The sequence below is a fragment of the Thunnus albacares genome, chromosome 13 (assembly GCF_914725855.1).
Source record: "Thunnus albacares chromosome 13, fThuAlb1.1, whole genome shotgun sequence".
NCBI lineage: Eukaryota > Metazoa > Chordata > Actinopteri > Scombriformes > Scombridae > Thunnus > Thunnus albacares.
Window position 1 is genome coordinate 30,661,523 of NC_058118.1, and position 20,356 is coordinate 30,681,878.

The 20,356-nt window shown below is 38.4% G+C and overlaps 2 protein-coding genes across 2 annotated transcripts; both read left to right on the plus strand.

Moving 5' to 3' along the window:
• Window positions 1-2,518: 2,518 nt before the first annotated feature.
• On the plus strand, window positions 2,519-8,607 carry LOC122996184. The gene is made up of 7 exons (XM_044371783.1): window positions 2,519-2,580; window positions 3,313-3,618; window positions 4,205-4,279; window positions 4,875-4,903; window positions 5,353-5,775; window positions 6,622-6,852; window positions 8,186-8,607. The coding sequence occupies exons 2-7, from the start codon at window positions 3,315-3,317 to the stop codon at window positions 8,222-8,224; spliced, it is 1,101 nt and encodes a 366-aa protein (XP_044227718.1). The 5' UTR covers window positions 2,519-2,580; window positions 3,313-3,314; the 3' UTR covers window positions 8,225-8,607.
• A 5,108-nt stretch (window positions 8,608-13,715) lies between these two features.
• On the plus strand, window positions 13,716-19,519 carry LOC122995837. The gene is made up of 5 exons (XM_044371216.1): window positions 13,716-13,989; window positions 15,219-15,247; window positions 15,697-16,119; window positions 16,961-17,191; window positions 18,483-19,519. The coding sequence occupies exons 1-5, from the start codon at window positions 13,716-13,718 to the stop codon at window positions 18,519-18,521; spliced, it is 996 nt and encodes a 331-aa protein (XP_044227151.1). The 3' UTR covers window positions 18,522-19,519.
• The last annotated feature ends 837 nt before the right edge of the window (window positions 19,520-20,356 follow it).

Genomic DNA, 20,356 nt, shown 5'->3' on the forward strand with positions numbered 1-20,356 from the left:
CCCTCAGAACTCTGCAACCCCTGGGATTGGCCAGGATGCTTCTGAGTGGGCAGACGGAAACTTTAAAAACAGTGTCTTATCTGAGACTCTAAGCTGCTTTTTTTTGCTTCTGTTTGCTTTTGTCTTTGTCTTCTTGCTTTCTGCCATGCCAAAGCTTGCATTTTGCTAGTCTGAAGATGTGACTCAGAGCAACAGGAAGTGAAACCTCAGAATCTGGAGTCATGAGTTGAGGGTCAAGCCTGAGAGTCTAAACCAGGAGTTCCCTTCCAATGGGAACTTTTCAAGTCCGGACTGGCCGACTCACTCATTATTTCAATATCCAGACTCCAGCTCCTCACCCCAGCACATCAGACTGCATTCTCCACAAGAGGCCACCCCAGGGAGTAAAATGCGGGTGACCAACGCTCAACACTGTACCTTAACGCCTCCTGTGTAGACACTGGGAGCTCTTGCAAATGCTGCTCTGCTAAACATGCTCTGCTTACTGTGGAGACACACAAGGAAACTATATTGAGTCTCTAGCACATTTTGCTGCCAGTTATGGTTGTGCTAGCTTCTCTGTCTTCTGCTCTGCTCTATTTGTGTTTGTGCTCAGCATAGTTTGTAACATATAATAAAGTTTGGTAAATTCTTGTAAACTTAGCTACTGGCTGAAAAAGCCCCTCCTTTCAACCAGCTGCAGAGGGAGGAGGAGGAGGACTCGATGAAGATACTGACTGATGTCTGTGTTCTTCATCTTTTCTAATCTTCAAGATTTTACCTTTAAGAGGAATTTTATGGGTTTCACATTCAATCAGTGGATGTTTTCTGTAGAAGGTACATAAACACATCAATAAATGAATACATACATCCATAAATGTGGTACTCTAAAGTGTTAGTGGCCACATAATCTGTCATTCAGTCAAAGTTAATGAAGTTCACTGACACAATGCAGGTAACGATTCATAAGAAATACTGTGCTGCATTTTAATCACAGCCAATGTGTGTTTATATTAAAAACCAACATCCCAACAATTAGGGAAGTCTCTAAAAACAATGTGCATTCACTGAGAAACTTAATTATGTGTAGATTTTAAACAAGCAAGTATTGTACTTTGGTACAATATTTATACTTTACACGAGTGTTTCCATTTTATGCAACTTTATACTTTTACTTCTGAAGTGGTTATACCCCCTGCTGGTGTGGATAAGGCACCGACAGACAGCTGTCCTCTACCTCTGACCTAGGTATCGAACGTAGTTCCCAAAATCTACAGACACACGACCACCCTGGCCTTGCTTAGGGAACCAAAATTCAGTCTGGCCTCCATAATCACCAGCTGTCGTTGAACCACTACCAATGGGCCTATATAGTTAAGTATGTCCTGACAGCCTGGGTCACAACGAAATGTGTAAGTGCAATAGGTGTTGGAGGTTTGAAAATACTCCAGGATGACCTACAAACTGGAGGAGGCCCATTCTGGTGGTTGAGGGCACTCGTCCGGTTTTATAGGGCAGCCTCAGAGCCCTAGCCCTAACAGTTTAGCCAATTAGACTCCTAATTATAAACCCTCAACCTAATATTGTACTGAAATCCTACCTCTAACACATGTACTGTATACACTGTATATTAGCATTAGTCACTGAACCTGAACCATTACTACACTATCATTTAATATACAGCACAAATTTTTAACTTAACAAGAGTCAATAAATGTTTAATCTAATCAATTACAGAAACTACTGTCAGCCTATACCAAGGGAGGCGTCTTTTCTTACCTCCTGTATTGACTCAGAATTTCAGGTGGTTGCCTGATGATGAAGTTTTGTGATGATTGTTTGTATTTGTATAGTCATTCTTGAAGGTTCAGTTCTAGTTTAGTACACGTTACACAAGGTGTGCAAATTCCTCAGAAACTGGTGCAACACATTAAGTTATGTTAATTTGTCCCCAACTTTAATTAAATAAAGTAGTTTAAAGTAGGCTTGAATAGAGTTTGTCTTGGCCACATATGGTGGAACTTTCAACACTTCACTACATCATAAAGGCAACTATTAGTTTTTACTCCACTACAATTATCTAAAAGCTATAGCATTTTTTTCTGATTAAGATTTTGTGTTAAAAAGATAGATAGAATCAAAATACATAAAACAATGAGGTAGGTAAGAGAAAGGTTAAATTACATACAATAATTAAATGGACTAAAACAGATATAAAAAAAAAATAAAAAATAAAAAACTTTTCTGACAGCACAAGACAATAAACTGCGGTTTTCGTTGAAATGAAAGTGGAAGTACCTGCTCAGCTCAGCCAAACCACTGTTCACCGGATAGGGGGGGGGGCTGTGCATTTGACACTGGATATTATGAGGATTTTTAGTCAAAGTTAGAAAAGTAAAAGATTGATGGTGAAATATCTGTCTTCATATTATTATTTGATCATTTAGTGTAGATAAACAGGGTGGCAAGCAGTTTGTAAAACATTATTTAAGTTGGTATCTGCCACGCAGCCGCATAAAAGACCGATTCAAATTTCTTCCCGCCACTGAGAGCAACTCTAACTGTCGACACAGTCCGGCTGTGGTGGAAGAAAAGGACAAAGTGAGTATTAACATTTCTAACAACACATTACTTATTCCTTTTGAAAAATGAATCTACTTAATCACATTAAAATACTAAACCAACCAGGTTGGAACAAAGCAAGGTGAAGAGCCCGACAGATTAGCCGCATGTTCTGGCTGTTATGTTTTACTGGATTAATGTGTCCTGTACAGTAACTTAAGGTACACATTGTTCATTGTTTGTGTAGTATTATTTGGAGAGGGCTGTTTGTCCCACAGATGACTGTCAGCTGTGTGTTTATCAGTATGTTTTACTATATTTAATTATACCTGATAATATTCTCCTGTGAAATCAATTGTTGGCAGCTGAGTATTTAAAATTTGTGTTTTTGTCACATTTCGTTCTCAGTTTCTTAATAATGTGCTCTGAAAAGCATTTTGTACATGCAAAGATATGTATTTATGTTAAGAAAAAAGATGACGTGTATTTTTGAAGGATATTTTTGAAAAATAAATTTGCTTGGCTTGAATTCTTTAAAAGTGGGTCGCAACTTAATGACCATGGGAAAATGTGGGTCCCATGGTGAGACCAGTTGCGAACCCCTGGTCTAAGAGACAGATTGATGGTTTAGTTGAACAAATCATTGAAGTTAGTTAAGGAAGGTCAATTGGAGAAAAACAGTCTAAATATATATCAGGTTTTAGGGGGGGGGGTAATCATTCTGTCTGTCTTATTTTTCTCATTTTTCTGTCTCTTGTCTCTGTTTGTCAGAGATGCCAAACATTTTAGAGAAAAAATGGAAAACAGCCCTGACCTCCATCCTGGAGGAGCTGGATAAGTCAGAATACAACAAGATGCTGTTTTGTTCCTGTTTTGACAAAATCCCTAAAGGTGTGAAGACTGGCACGTCCAGAGAGGAAATGCCCCAAATAATCATCCAGCACTTAGGAGTAGATGAGTCCGTCTCTGCAATCAATGAAGCAATGGATCTGATACCGAGGAAGGACTCTGCAGTCCAGGACCTGCTGCGCCCCTTTGTGGACAAACTGAGCAACAAACATGAAGAAGAGAACAGAGGTGAGTTCACACACTTATTAGTTGTTTATGTGAGGCCTCCGCAGACGCCTGCTATGAGCGTGCACAGAGGCTTTTATGGTCAGTGCATTGTCTGTGAAACAGGAGGCAGCAGCACAGACCAGGGTTTCTGCAGGTTCACCAAGTTACGTTTAAGACTTTAAGACCTTTTTAATATCATAAAATGACATTTAATACCTGTATCACTATCAAACCATCTAAAGAAAGTATGGTGGAAAACCAGAAGACACAATATGACCTACGCTTTACTTATTATATCAAAAATGCCAAAAAAGCTGTTTTCAGCTTCTCAAATGTGATGATTTAATGCTTTTCTCTGTCATACATGACAGTAAACTGAATATATTTGGGTTTTGGACAGTTCAGATATAACAAGACATCTGTAGACGTCAACTTTGATACTGGGAAATTGCAATTTTTTTTACCATGTTCTGACATTTTATAGCCAAAAAGATTCATTTTTTCAATAGTCCTACATCAACACCACATCTCTCTACAGACAAAAGGTACCACTGGAATAGTCAAAAATGCTAAATGAGAGAATACGTTTGTTTGATTGTTCCGATAGACTCCATGAAGGAAAACAGGGAGGAAACAACCAAAAACCAGAGGGTGACGATGACAACGTTGGCTGAAACCAAAGGTAGGCTTCTCAAAAAATACACGTTAACATCTCTGCAAACCTACATGGAGAAGAGTGTTTTGGGTAACGGTAGATAGCAGAGGAGCTGACATGTACACCCTCCAAATCTTAACAATTGTGATTGCAGCCCTGCATATCGATCAAGTTGATGGGTTGCTTCAGTTCCGCACACTGTACTAGTAGCTCCCAGCAAATTTAATTTTTTATTTCAATCTACCAGAGAACCTCCACTATCCAAATGTGTCGGGGAACGTGAAAAGCCCTCTGTACAGCCAGTGTTTTGTCCATTCTGGGCTACTGTAGAAACATGGTGGTGCAACATGGTGGGCTCCATGGAAGAGGACCTTCTGTAGATATAAAGGGCTCATTCTAAGCTAACAAAAACACAACAATTCTTATTTTCAGGTGATTATATACTAATTAAAACATACTTATGAATATTATATTCTTTTTCTGCCAAGTCTTTTCTGCTCTATTCCACAAATGGGGATAAACAGACAGAATGATGTCAAACAAAACCTAAACAGCCTCTGCTGCACAGAGGAAGGCATCAGTGTCAAACTTACTGACTGAATGTTTGTTTCTTCTTTTAAAGATCAATTGAAGAGCAGCCAACCTGACAAGGTAAGAATAAAATAAAAAAATACAGTCACTTTGATATATCGATGCCCTGTTGCCTTTGTTGTAAATGTAGTAAACTAGTGAGTTATGCTCACAGCAATTGTATCGCTGAGTTTCTAGGCTGTGTTCAGACAGAAAGCAGCTCTAAGTTGCAAAACGCAGCCCCTTCATTCATTTCAGTGATATTCAGTGAGATCAGATAATGCAGAGGACTCCAGCAAAAAGATGTACATCCAAAAAGTTGAACCTAGATCAGCTTTTGCCAGTGTTGCATCAAAGCCTTTATTCTTTTCTTGTGTTTCGCTACAATATTGACGTAAGCATATGTTTATTTTCTAGGAGAGAAAGATTCCACCATTGTTGAGTGCATTTCTTTGAGACTTTGTACTGATTTATTCATGTTTGCATTTATGTTGTCTGAGGGAGATTTCTTTGTCTCCTTTTGTGTCCAGAGAAAAACCATCAAAGATGTACTGACCAGCGGTGACCTGGGTAACAAAGTCATAACTGGGAAGGTTGTACAGAAATCTGCTCTGCGCACATATGAAACCCAACAAAAGGAGAAAAAGTTTTTCTTTTATCTGGGAGTCAGTGATGAGACATCCTGCATTAAAGTGATGGTGTACGGAGAAGATCGCCATCAAGATATCCAGGAGGGGAGCTGCTATTCGTTCAGAGATGTAATCATGGAAGAAAATGTCATGAAAGTTACCAAATGGAGCAAAGTGGAAAGAACGAGTCCCATTGACGTCCCTGAGAAGCTGGAGGTGGAAGCTGAGATGCTCATTTATCCCCAGAGGCCAGTTTGCAGCATAACAAAGGCCAAAGAGTACGCTGACAAGACAGTAGTGAGTGTTGAAGGAACTGTAACAGAGGTGAGTTTCCATAAGACATCCAGCAATACTAATGGTGAAAAGTGCCAAGAGTTGGACTATCTGCCAGTGGGATAACAGTGGAATACTGTTATCATGTGGCACACAGCAGGGACATACCATAATCAGCAGTAAAGAATCACCATAAACTGGTGAGGGGTGATATATCAACATACCCTTTCATGTACCATATGCAGGTCAAACAGCAGCAACATACGTTTAGTCAAAGTGGCAAAACACTAAGAATCAGCATATGACACTAAAACAATGTGCTTGAGAAAACTTACCTGAATTGGAAGTGATAATCTGTTTATGAATCACACACAGTATCGATATAATAAGCAGTGGCGTGTGTCGGTAAGAATTGGTATATGCTGGTGAGAAGTGGTTTATGACAGTGGAACATGCATGTCATATACCAACATACCAACATAACATACCGTTTATCTCCACCATTCTGGTTTGTAGCACTTAAACCATAGTCCTACAATCCAGAATGGCCGCCTTTAGCTTCCCTACATCAGGCCTGTTCAAAATTGTTTGCTGCCTCACCTCCATGAACAAACTAAATCCTGTCTTGTTTCCTTTTTGTGTCCTGTTTAGCATTTTGGTAGCAAAGGCAACCCACTGACCTCTGACAACATAAACATAATCAGTTCTACAGGAAGTAGAGGTGGAATCACACCTCAGGTTATGTTACATGGAATGTGAAAATCATCCAATACATGTAATCTGATCCATACATTAGACTGACAAACCCAGCGTAACTAAAGATTGCACAATCTTTTGTCGAATTTGTTGAAAATGAAGGAATTTGTTGGATTGTTTCCATTATTGTTGTTTTTTTAGATTGGTCCCGTCGAAGTCGTCAACATGAAGAACCAACGGAGGAAGAAAGACAAGCAAGATTTCCATCTTAATGATGGCAAAGATTCCATCAGGATCACCTTGTGGGGCAAAGACACCAAACAACTCACAGGAACATCAGATGGAGACTTTGTCAGAGTGACCAATGTGAAGACCAATCACTACTATGAAACCGTCTCGCTGAACTCAACTGATTTCACCAGAATTTTCAAGGTAGCTGCTGCCAACATGCTGCACACTGTTCTACTGATGCTACTATCAGTTTGGGATATTCTAGTTTTTCTCTCAAGACACAAATGAGTTGTTAAAGAGTTGTTTGTTGCTCAGTTTGTTGGTTGAATGAGGAGCTTCTGGATGTCATAATCAGTGACAAAACATCACTAGTAGTCTTTGATAGAACTCTGTTTACATGTAAGTGATCTACCAGAAACACGTTGTAGAGCAGGTTTGTGTACATTACGGGGAGTAACTAACAGGGAGTTTGTTCCAGACATGTGGAGCATAAAACTGGACGCTGCTTCCTCATTTTTAGTTTTGACTCTGGGGACAGAAAGCAGATCTGTCCCAGACCACCTGAGAGGTCTGGATGGTTCATAATGTAGCAGCAGATCAGAAATGTATTTCGGCCCTAAACCATTCAGTGCTTTATAAACCAACAGCAGTATTTTACAATCAATTCTTTGACAGACAGGAAGCCAGCGTAAAGATCTGAGAACTGGAGTGATGTGATCCACTTTCTTGGTCTTAGTGAGGACTCGAGCGGCGGTGTTCTGATCATTTTTTTAAGGAGACCTGTGAAGACAGCATTACAGTAGTCAAGTCTACTGAAGATAAATGCATGGACCAGTTTTTCCAAATCCTGCTGAGACACAAGTTCTTTAATTGTTGAGGTGATAGTGGGCTGACTTTGTAATTGTCTAGATGTGGCTGTTGAAATTCAGGTCAGAAGAGACGTGTTGACAATCTGTAGAAGATCTGAGGCCATGCATTTAGAAACAATTTTAGTTGATCCATCCATCGGCCTTGATGGATGGAAGTTCAGGGGCTACTGACACAGGAGGGTTTGTTAGCCTGTCGACGGTAGCGAATAAGTTATGTGCATTATTATTGTCTGATTTTGAAATTTGAAGACTCATGTTTAACACTCAACATTAAAAAAAATGTTGCTTTTTTCCCCGGGCTCTGTCATCCTTCTGAGAACTTAATATGTCAAATTCAGAAGTAAGATATATCAGCCTTCGGTTAGAGTCCCCCCTAAAATTTGGGAAACATAAATTGATGAGCAAGGTTACAAAAGCAGACTCATATTACGATATTGATATAATTTTGATGTATTGCCCAGCCCTAATTGAAAAGCTCTTCTAGGGATGGGAGGTGCAAACTATTTTAGGCTATAAATGCTGTGGTTTGTGCTATTAGTATGCTGTAAGAAATGAATTAAACATGACGCCCTCCTCTCTGCTTAGCTGTATACTACTGAGTGATTCTCAGTGTATTTCTCAACATGTCCTGTCTCTTGACTGTGAATGTTTATCTGTGTTTGCAGATTCAAAGTGCCATCCAGAATGTCAAATTGAGATTATAGGAATCAAAACTGCCACTAAGATGGAGACTCAGATGGAAGCAGGCTTCAACGACCAGGCGGAGACTCCACACAGCCAGATTCAAGATTCAAAAAAACTTTATTGTTTTGTTTATTGTGAATATTTCTGTATGAGGTGATTTATTTATGGCAGAAATGGAGGGGATGAAGGGAATTTTAAAGGTGTTCCTCTTTGCATGTGTAACCTTATAACGACAGCCTGATAGCAGTAGCTGGAAGAAGTGGTGTTGGTGAAGGGGTCCTGTGTGTAATGATGGTGGCTTTCCTTGTTTTATTGACTGGGTGTTTTGCCAGGGGGGTGAAAACACACTGGCACTCATTTACCATTGAAAACTTCTGGGAAACAATTTTTCTTCTGACTTCTGATCCCCTGAATTTTCATCTAATTTCTTAATTTGTCCAACAATTTGGTTTCTGACCAAATACCTGCTTCACAACTAATGACGTTCCCATCAGCCTCAGCTGTACTTTAATACTTTACTCAGCTGTACTTTACTTTTACAGCTGTGAAATCACCGTAACTCAATTGAGAAAATTTGCCTGACCTCCATAAAAAACTGTTCTTAAAGAGACCACAGTCCATCCTGTCAGACTGCTCCCATTCCTGCATCCAGAGTCCCATATCTTTCCTGCTGGCTCCTTTTCAGACTACCGCTAGCCGCAACCAACAGATACAAGTACTTTTTTACCCTCTGCTATCACTCTGGTAAATTCAATAGGGAACAGGTCATCTCAATACCTTTATGTGAATTTCATTTTAATTGTTTGACTTTTATACATGTTTATTTATACATTCTATGTTTGTTGTTGTCTTTGTTTCCTGCTGTGTTTCTTGTGTTGTACTTCTACAGTTGACCTCTGGGGACAATAAAGCTTTTGAATCTTGAATCTTTTTTTTTTTTACTGCACAAAATTCAATTACAAACCTTTATGGGATATTTGAATAATACACAGTGTACATTTGTCTTGAAACAGTACTTAAGACTAAAAAAATGACAAAAATAAAAAACACATTTAAGTGTGACATTTCAAAAAGTTAACTAAGAGTGAAGGTCCTGTTCAAGCAGCATAAACAAGTCTAATAATAAAAAAAATGTTTCAGGGCGTTTCTGTCCGTCATGCATTGAAGAGATCTTGTAAATAACTGGAGTTCATTCTTCCATCTGTTGATTTTACCTTTAAATATTTACATCTATGAATAAAGTTTTACCCAATAAAATTAAGTTGTTTACCAGAAAATCCCATTTTTTCTCCTTCATAAGAACTCCAGTTTTAATCGACATCACATTTAAAGGTTGCATCAATATAACCTTAGATTGAAGCCAGCTATGAAATGAAAGCCAGAATTCCTGCACAGATTCACACTGGAAGAAAATATGTTCTACTGTCTCAATATATCTTGAATCTTTATGTTTAGTGCTAATTAGCAAGTGTTAGCATGTTAACATGCTATTCTAATAATGTGAACATGGTAAACATTGAGGTAAATTCATAAATTCACCTGAAATGGCTGCTGTCACCAAGTCTGAAGCTAAAGATTAAACTGATCACTAAAGCAACGATCAAAGAGCCTGAAAAACTCAGTATTGACAATATTGATTAAAGGATTACTATGCAGGATCCTTAAAAACAATGTATAGACTCATACATAAGTGATCCCTCACAATCGTCACTTATGACCACTAGAAGTGTGTGGCAGTGTGTTTATCTGCACCTGGCAGAGGTGTGAGTTTGTGAGTTGTGTGTGAGCTGAGCAGGTATAAGTTGAGCGGAGCATGATGGGAGTTGAAGTCTGTTTTGGACTCTTCTTGTTTGACTTGGTGTCTTTCTTTGTAGGCTTTGTGACTGCACGCAGGCCTGCTTTGTCTCATGCACGTGGTATGAGGCCCAACAGTGGTAAGCTAGAAAAAAGAAACCTTAAATTCTTGTACCGAGATGGGGTCTTAACCCTTCTATAAAATATTAACTAGATTGACACAGCTGTTAAATATACAAATGTTAACTTTAATTTTTAATCCAGCTCCTGTGTTCTGCTACTCTGGTTTCTCCTTCAACACGTTACGGTGCGTACCATTATATGCAAAATGCAAGATGTAAACATTTTCGCACAGGATAGCAATAATTAAAGTGAGTTATGCATCTGTTGTTGAGTGACGGTATGGGGGTTGTGGGTGTGTCCAGTGGGGTAATACAGGGTTATTCCTTTTAAATCCAGAAGAATTCCAACTGCCAGCTTTATGCAGATGATGCGGTCATATATGTACCAGCCAAGTCACCTAGCAAGGCAGCGGAGATCCTGACTGCATGTTTGGATGATGTCCATCAATGGCTGCAACGTAATCATCTGAATTTGAAAAAAAAAACAGTTTCTATGTGTTTCTCCATTAGAAAACAGGGCTCACTTGAAAATTTTGAAATCAAGATACGGAATGAAGAAATAGAGGAGCTCAATGATTTCAAGTTTTTAGGAATAATCTTAGACTCGCAACTCAAATTTGATAAACATGTAAAGAAGATTTCAAAAACAGTAAAGTCAAACCTTAATTGTTTCAAACTAATCAGGCACTACATACCAACTCAGGCAGCTCATTATTAGCATTTTTAGCTTATTTATGCATGCTAAGATTTTCTCTCATTTTTCGTATTGTATGACAGTATGGACTCAAGCATCACCGTCCACAATCAGACACCTCACATCCTCATACAATCAGGCACTAAAAATAATGGACAAAAAGTCTGTTCGGTGGCATCACTGTCACATACTGAAAAAACACAATCTACTTTAGTTTTTCTCATTTTTGTTTACTTAAATTAGTTTTCAAATGTATCAGTAGTTTAGCCCCCGAGCCTCTTTCTAGATATATCCAAAGACAAGACAGTACCAGAGTAACGAGGAGCACGGTGAATGGCAACTGTAAAATACCATATCGTAGATCTAAATTTGGACAATCAGCCTTCTCCATACAGGCCTGTCAACTCTGGAACACATTACCAACTGAAAATCAAATTAATTTCAGATATAAAATCTTTTAAAACAAAGATTAAGTGCTGGCTAAAAGCAAACCAGAGCTGTACCCATTTTTAGGTAATTGTATTGTTTTTTTGTTTTTTTTTCTCAAACTGTACATCACAATCAATATAATTCAGTATGTGTATTTTTATTGTACTCCCGTACCTGTAGTGCACTGTGGTTTTTATGATGATGAAAGCTGTATATTTTAATTACACTGTATATGTAAAACCCAACTAGGGACAAAAGATGAAAATTAGCAATAGCTATAAACTCTGTGCAGTACATCAGTTTCATGCTCTGTACCGGAACTATGTTAAATTGCATCGTCCCTGTCAAATCAAATAAAAGAAAGAAAGAAAAAAAAAATCTTTTGGGGGGGGGGGGGCAGTGCATTCGGGATCTTGACAGCCTGGAAACAGAGTCTGGTGCTGCTGGCTCAGATGCTCTGGTACCTTTTTTCCAGACAGGCAGGAGGGTAAAAAGACACCTTCCAGACACTGGGTCTGTCATTCAGTTAAAGTTAATGAAGTTCGCTGACACAATGCAGGTAAATATTCATAAGAAGTATTGTGCTGCATTTTAATCACAGACAATGTGTGTTTATGTTAAAACCAACATCCCAACAATTATAAATATAAAATTAACACTGAGAAGCCTGTAGGTAATTATGTGTAGATTATAAACAAGCAAGTTCTGTACTTTGGAACAATATTTATACTTTACTTGAGTTTTTCATTTTATGCAACTTTATACTTTTACTTCACTACATCTTAAAGGGAAATATTAGTTTTTACTCCACTACATTTATCTAAAAACTATAGCATTTTTTTCTGATTAGATAGATAGATAGATAGATAGATAGATAGATAGATAGATAGATAGATACTTAAATAAAAGATCTGAATACTTCTTCCATTTCTGACTGAGGCTGAACCGTTAACTCGTATCTGACAGTACAGTACAAGTACTACTACAAATACTACAGTTATTACTAGTAACTGTTATTACTGTTCAGGTATGACTGGGCTAAACCATTGTTCACTTGAAAAGGGGGAGTTGTGTGTTTGAAACAGGATATTATGAGGATTAACAGTCAAAGTTAGAAAAGTAAAACACTGACAGTGAACTATCTGTCTTCATATAAGTATTTTGTCATTTATTGTAGATAAATAGGGCAGCAAGCAATTTGTAAAATATTATTCAAATTGGTATCTGCCACGCAGCCACACTAAAAACATTCAAATTTCTTCCCGCCACTGAGAGCAACTCTGTCAATAATTGATAAACCTCAAAGAAGGAAACAGTCCGGCTGTGGTTGAAGAAAAAGACAAAGTGAGTATTAATATTTCTTACAACACATTGCTTATTCCTTTTGATAATGGAAACACTGTGAGGTGAGATCTTTAATTACATTAATTACAAACAAACACTAAACCAGCTAGGTTGGAACAAAGGAAAGGTGAAGAGCCTGGGGGGGTACTTTATCAAACCACCTGTTCAACAAGCATAAACGTGTAGAAAAGCAATATTTTCAACTGCTTTGCCCGCAGTCTTCCATCCATAAGTAAGTTTTACACAACCACAGAGCACCACAACGAAAGCTGTCTGTATGTAGCCTAACTGTTTATCTGAGTTTGCCACGTATCTTAACATTTGGCAAATTCTTGTAAACTTATTTACTGGCTGAGACAAACCAGTACCTCCTCTCTACCAGCGGTACCTGCAGACAGTGAGTCATATCAGCAGTGGAGGGCGGAGGACAGGATGAAGGACTGTCTGCAGGGAGTAGCTGCACACACATGCTGTACAGTACCAGAAACAGGTTGTGATAACGAAAAGGAAAAACTATGAAATTAGGAGATTAACGGCAGTAATTACCAGTCGGGAGCACAGCGGGAGAAAGGGTTAAAAATAGAGAAACTCCCATGAAAATTGGAAGTGTTGGAAGGTATGTTGGTTGTGTTCTTGTTTTAACACGACTGAAATGATTATAGCTGTGATCTGTTGCACTGGATTAATGTGTCCTGTGCAGTAATTTAGGGTACACATGGTTCATTGTTTGTGTGGAGTTATCTGTAGAGGACTGTCAGCCGTGTGTTTATCAGTATGTTTTACTATATTTAATTATGCCTGATAATATTCTCCTGTGAAATCAAGTGTTGGTAGCTGGACTGTTATTATATCTTATTATTATATCTTCAGGGTTATGCTAAAATATAATTATGATTGGATAGAAGACACACAGAAATGTACTGTATATGTCATACAATAAACTACTGTTATCTAAACATAGATATAATAGTCAAGTTCAAGTTCTTTATTGTTACATCTCATTATGCAAGTATAAGAGAGTAAAAATCTTTTTCATCAGCCCAGACTGGCTTATTTTTGTCACTTTTCTATCTCTTGTCTCTTTATGTATCAGAGATGACAATAAAGATCTCAGAGAGAGAATGGAAAATGACCCTGACCTCCATCCTGGAGGAGCTGGATGAGTCAGAATACAAGAAGATGCTGTTTTGTTATTGTTTTGACAAAATCCCTAAAGGTGTGAAGACCGGCACGTCCAGAGAGGAGATGCCCCAAATAATCATCCAGCACTTAGGAGTAGATGAGTCCATCTCTGCAATTAAAGACACAATGGAGTGGATACCGAGGAAGGACCCTACAATCCAGGACCTGCTACGCCCCTTTGTGGACAAACTGAGGAACAAACATGAAGAAGAGAACAGAGGTGAGTTCACACAGTTATTAATTGTTTATGTGAGGCCTCCGCAGACGCCTGCTATGAGCGTGCACATCCTGTTTCACACGTTGTCTGTGAAACAGGAGGCAACAGCACAGACCAGGGTTTCTGCAGGTTCACCAAGTTACGTTTAAGACTTTAAGACCTTTTTAATATCATATAAAATGACATTTAATACCTGTATCACTATCAAACCATCTAAAGAAAGTATGGTGGAAAACCAGAAGGCACAATATGACCTACAACTACTTATTATATCAAAATTTCATTTTTGCTGAAAAATGTGATGATTTAATGCTTTTCTCTGTCATACATGACAGTAAACTGAATATATTTGGGTTTTGGACAGTTCAGATATAACAAGACATCTGTAGACGTCAACTTTGATACTGGGAAATTGCAATTTTTTTACCATGTTCTGACATTTTATAAAAAGATTCATTTTTTCAATAGTCCTACATCAACACCACATCTCTCTACAGACAAAAGGTACCACTGGAATAGTCAAAAATGCTAAATGAGAGAATATGTTTGTTTGATTGTTCCGATAGACTCCATGAAGGAAAACAGGGAGGAAAAAACCAAAAACCAGAGGGTGACGATGACAACGTTGGCTGAAACCAAAGGTAGGCTTCTCAAAAGATACACGTTAACATCTCTGCAAACCTACATGGAGAAGAGTGTTTTGGGTAACTGTAGATAGCAGAGGAGCTGACATGTACACCCTCCAAATCTTAACAATTGTGTTTGCAGCCCTGCGCATCGATCAAGTTGATGGGTTGCTTCAGTTCCGCACACTATACTAGTAGCTCCCAGCAAATTTAATTTTTTATTTCAATCTACTAGAGAACCTCCACTATCCAAGTGTGTCGGAGAACGTGAAAAGCCCTCTGTACAGCCAGTGTTTTGTCCATTCTGGGCTACTGTAGAAACATGGTGGTGCAACATGGTGGGCTCCATGGAAGAGGACCTTCTGTAGATATAAAGGGCTCATTCTAAGCTAACAAAAACACAACAATTCTTATTTTCAGGTGATTATATACTAATTAAAACATACTTATGAATATTATATTCTTTTTCTGCCAAGTCTTTTCTGCTCTATTCCACAAATGGGGATAAACAGACAGAATGATGTCAAACAAAACCTAAACAGCCTCTGCTGCACAGAGGAAGGCATCAGTGTGAAACTGACTGACTGAATGTTTCTTCTTTTAAAGATCAATTGAAGAGCAGCCAACCTGACAAGGTAAGAATAAAATAAAAAAATACAGTCACTTTGATATATCGATGCCCTGTTGCCTTTGTTGTAAATGTAGTAAACGAGTGAGTTATGCTCACAGCCATTGTATCGCTGAGTTTCTAGGCTGTGTTCAGACAGAAAGCAGCTCTAAGTTGCAAAACGCAGCCCCTTCATTCATTTCAGTGATATTCAGTGAGATCAGATAATGCAGAGGACTCCAGCAAAAAGATGTACATCCAAAAAGTTGAACCTGGATCAACTTTTGCCAGTGTTGCATCAAAGCCTTTATTCTTTTCTTGTGTTTCGCTACAATATTGACGTAAGCATATGTTTATTTTCTAGGAGAGAAAGATTCCACCATTGTTGAGTGCATTTCTTTGAGACTTTGTACTGATTTATTCATGTTTGCATTTATGTTGTCTGAGGGAGATTTCTTTGTCTCCTTTTGTGTCCAGAGAAAAACCATCAAAGATGTACTGACCAGCGGTGACCTGGGTAACAAAGCCATAACTGGGAAAGTTGTACAGAAATCTGCTCTGCGCACATATGAAACCCAACAAAAGGAGAAAAAGTTTTTCTTTTATCTGGGAGTCAGTGATGAGACATCCTGCATTAAAGTGATGGTGTACGGAGAAGATCGCCATCAAGATATCCAGGAGGGGAGCTGCTATTCGTTCAGAGATGTAATCATGGAAGAAAATGTCATGAAAGTTACCAAATGGAGCAAAGTGGAAAGAACGAGTCCCATTGACGTCCCTGAGAAGCTGGAGGTGGAAGCTGAGATGCTCATTTATCCCCAGAAGCCAGTTTGCAGCATAACAAAGGCCAGAGAGTACGCTGACAAGACAGTAGTGAGTGTTGAAGGAACTGTAACAGAGGTGAGTTCCATAAGACATTCAGCAATACTAATGGTGAAAAGTGCCAAAGGTTGGCCTATCTGCCGGTGGGACAACAATGGATTACTGTTATCATGTGGCACACAGCAGAGACATACCATAATCAGCAGTAAAGAATCACCATAAACTGGTGAGGGGTGATATATCAACATACCCTTTCATGTACCATATGCAGGTCAGCAGCAACATACCATTAGTAAAAGTGGCAAAACACTAAGAATCAGCATATGACACTAAAACAACGTGCTTGAGAAAACTTACCTGAATTGGGAGTGATAATCTGTTTATGAATCACACACAGTATTGATATAATAAGCAGTGGCGTGTGTCGGTAAGAATTGGTATATGCTGGTGGGAAGTGGTTTATGACAGTGGAACATGCATGTCATATACCAACATACCAACATAACATACCGTTTATCTCCACCATTCTGGTTTGTAGCACTTAAACCATAGTGCTACAATCCAGAATGGCTGCCTTTAGCTTCCCTACATCAGGCCTGTTCAAAATTGTTTGCTGCCTCACCTCCATGAACAAACTAAATCCTGTCTTGTTTCCTTTTTGTATCCTGTTTAGCATTTTGGTAGCAAAGACAACCCACTGACCTCTGACAACATAAATATAATCAGTTCTACAGGAAGTAGAGGTGGAATCACACCTCGGGTTATGTTACATGGAATGTGAAAATCATCCAATACATGTAATCTGATCCATACATTAGACTGACAAACCCAGTGTAACTAAAGATTGCACAATCTTTTGTTGAATTTGTTGAAAATGAAGGAAGTTGTTGGATTGTTTCCATTATTGTTGTTTTTTTAGATTGGTCCCGTCGAAGTCGTCAACATGAAGAACCAACGGAGGAAGAAAGACAAGCAAGATTTCCATCTTAATGATGGCAAAGATTCCATCAGGATCACCTTGTGGGGCAAAGACACCAAACAACTCACAGGAACATCAGATGGAGACTTTGTCAGAGTGACCAATGTGAAGATCAATCACTACTATGAAACCGTCTCACTGAACTCAACCGATTTCACCAGAATTTTCAAGGTAGCTGCTGTCAACATGCTGCACACTGTTCTACTGATGCTAATGTCAGTTTGGGATATTCTAGTTTTTCTCTCAAGACACAAATGAGTTGTTAAAGAGTTGTTTGTTGCTCAGTTTGTTGGTTGAATGAGGAGCTTCTGGATGTCATAATCAGTGACAAAACATCACTAGTAGTCTTTGATAGAACTCTGTTTACATGTAAGTGATCTACCAGAAACACGTTGTAGAGCAGGTTTGTGTACAATACGGGGAGTAACTAACAGGGAGTTTGTTCCAGACATGTGGAGCATAAAACTGGATGCTGCTTCCTCATTTTTAGTTTTGACTCTGGGGACAGAAAGCAGATCTGTCCCAGACCACCTGAGAGGTCTGGATGGTTCATAATGTAGCAGCAGATCAGAAATGTATTTCGGCCCTAAACCATTCAGTGCTTTATAAACATACAGCAGTATTTTAAAATCAATTCTTTGACAGACAGGAAGCCAGCGTAAAGATCTGAGAACTGGAGTGATGTGATCCACTTTCTTGGTCTTAGTGAGGACTCGAGCAGCGGTGTTCTGATCATTTTTTTAAGGAGACCTGTGAAGACAGGGTTACAGTAGTCAAGTCTACTGAAGATAAATGCATGGACCAGTTTTTCCAAATCCTGCTGAGACACAAGTTCTTTAATTGTTGAGGTGATTGTGGGCTGACTTTGTAATTGTCTAGATGTGGCTGTTGAAATTCAGGTCAGAAGAGACGTGTTGACAATCTGTAGAAGATCTGAGGCCATGCATTTAGAAACTGACAGGGCTACTGACAGGAGGGTTTGTTAGCCTGTCAACGGTAGCGAATAAGTTATGTGCATTATTATTGTCTGATTTTGAAATTTGAAGACTCATGTTTAACACTCAACATTAAAAAAAATGTTGCTTTTTTCCCCGGGCTCTGTCATCCTTCTGAGAACTTAATATGTCAAATTCAGAAGTAAGATATATCAGCCTTCGGTTAGAGTCCCCCCTAAAATTTGGGAAACATAAATTGATGAGCAAGGTTACAAAAGCAGACTCATATTACGATATTGATATAATTTTGATGTATTGCCCAGCCCTAATTGAAAAGCTCTTCTAGGGATGGGAGGTACAAACTATTTTAGGCTATAAATTCTGTGGTTTGTGCTATTAGTATGCTGTAAGAAATGAATTAAACATGACGCCCTCCTCTCTGCTTAGCTGTATACTACTGAGTGATTCTCAGTGTATTTCTCAACATGTCCTGTCTCTTGATTGTGAATGTTTATCTGTGTTTGCAGATTCAAAGTGCCATCCAGAATGTCAAATTGAGATTATAGGAATCAAAACTGCCACTAAGATGGAGACTCAGATGGAAGCAGGCTTCAACGACCAGGCGGAGACTCCACACAGCCAGATTCAAGATTCAAAAAAACTTTATTGTTTTGTTTATTGTGAATATTTCTGTATGAGGTGATTTATTTATGGCAGAAATGGAGGGGATGAAGGGAATTTTAAAGGTGTTCCTCTTTGCATGTGTAACCTTATAACGACAGCCTGATAGCAGTAGTTGGAAGAAGTGGTGTTGGTGAAGGGGTCCTGTGTGTAATGATGGTGGCTTTCCTTGTTTTATTGACTGGGTGTTTTGCCAGGGGGGTGAAAACACACTGGCACTCATTTACCATTGAAAACTTCTGGGAAACAATTTTTCTTCTGACTTCTGATCCCCTGAATTTTCATCTAAAAGTTGAAATTCTTAATTTGTCCAACAATTTGGTTTCTGACCAAATACCTGCTTCACAACTAATGACGTTCCCATCAGCCTCAGCTGTACTTTAATACTTTACTCAGCTGTACTTTACTTTTACAGCTGTGAAATCACCGTAACTCAATTGAGAAAATTTGCCTGACCTCCATAAAAAACTGTTCTTAAAGAGACCACAGTCCATCCTGTCAGACTGCTCCCATTCCTGCATCCAGAGTCCCATATCTTTCCTGCTGGCTCTTTTTCAGACTGCAACTAGCCACAACCAACAGATACAAGTACTTTTTTACCCTCTGCTATCACTCTGGTAAATTCAATAGGGAACAGGTCATCTCAATACCTTTATGTGAATTTAATTTTAATTGTTTGACTTTTATACATGTTTATTTATACATTCTATGTTTGTTGTTGTCTTTGTTTACTGCTGTGTTTCTTGTGTTGTACTTCTACAGTTGACCTCTGGGGACAATAAAGCTTTTGAATCTTGAATCTTTTTTTTTTTTACTGCACAAAATTCAATTACAAACCTTTATGGGATATTTGAATAATACACAGTGTACATTTGTCTTGAAACAGTACAAAAAATGTAAAAAACAGTAAAAAAATGACAAAAATAAAAAACACATTTAAGTGTGACATTTCAAAAAGTTAACTAAGAGTGAAGGTCCTGTTCAAGCAGCATAAACAAGTCTAATAATAAAAAAAATGTTTCAGGGTGTTTCTGTCCGTCATGCATTGAAGAGATCTTGTAAATAACTGGAGTTCATTCTTCCATCTGTTGATTTTACCTTTAAATATTTACATCTATGAATAAAGTTTTACCCAATAAAATTAAGTTGTTTACCAGAAAATCCCATTTTTTCTCCTTCATAAGAACTCCAGTTTTAATCGACATCACATTTAAAGGTTGCATCAATATAACCTTAGATTGAAGCCAGCTATGAAATGAAAGCCAGAATTCCTGCACAGATTCACACTGGAAGAAAATATGTTCTACTGTCTCAATATATCTTGAATCTTTATGTTTAGTGCTAATAAGCAAGTGTTAGCATGTTAGCATGCTATTCTAATAATGTGAACATGGTAAACATTGAGGTAAATTCATAAATTCACCTGAAATGGCTGCTGTCACCAAGTCTGAAGCTAAAGATTAAACTGATCACTAAAGCAACGATCAAAGAGCCTGAAAAACTCAGTATTGACAATCTTGATTAAAGGATTACTATGCAGGATCCTTAAAAACAATGTATAGACTCATACATAAGTGATCCCTCACAATCGTCACTTATGACCAATAGAAGTGTGTGGCAGTGTATTTATCTGCACCTGGCAGAGGTGTGAGTTTGTGAGTTGTGTGTGAGCTGAGCAGGTATAAGTTGAGCGGAGCATGATGGGAGTTGAAGTCTGTTT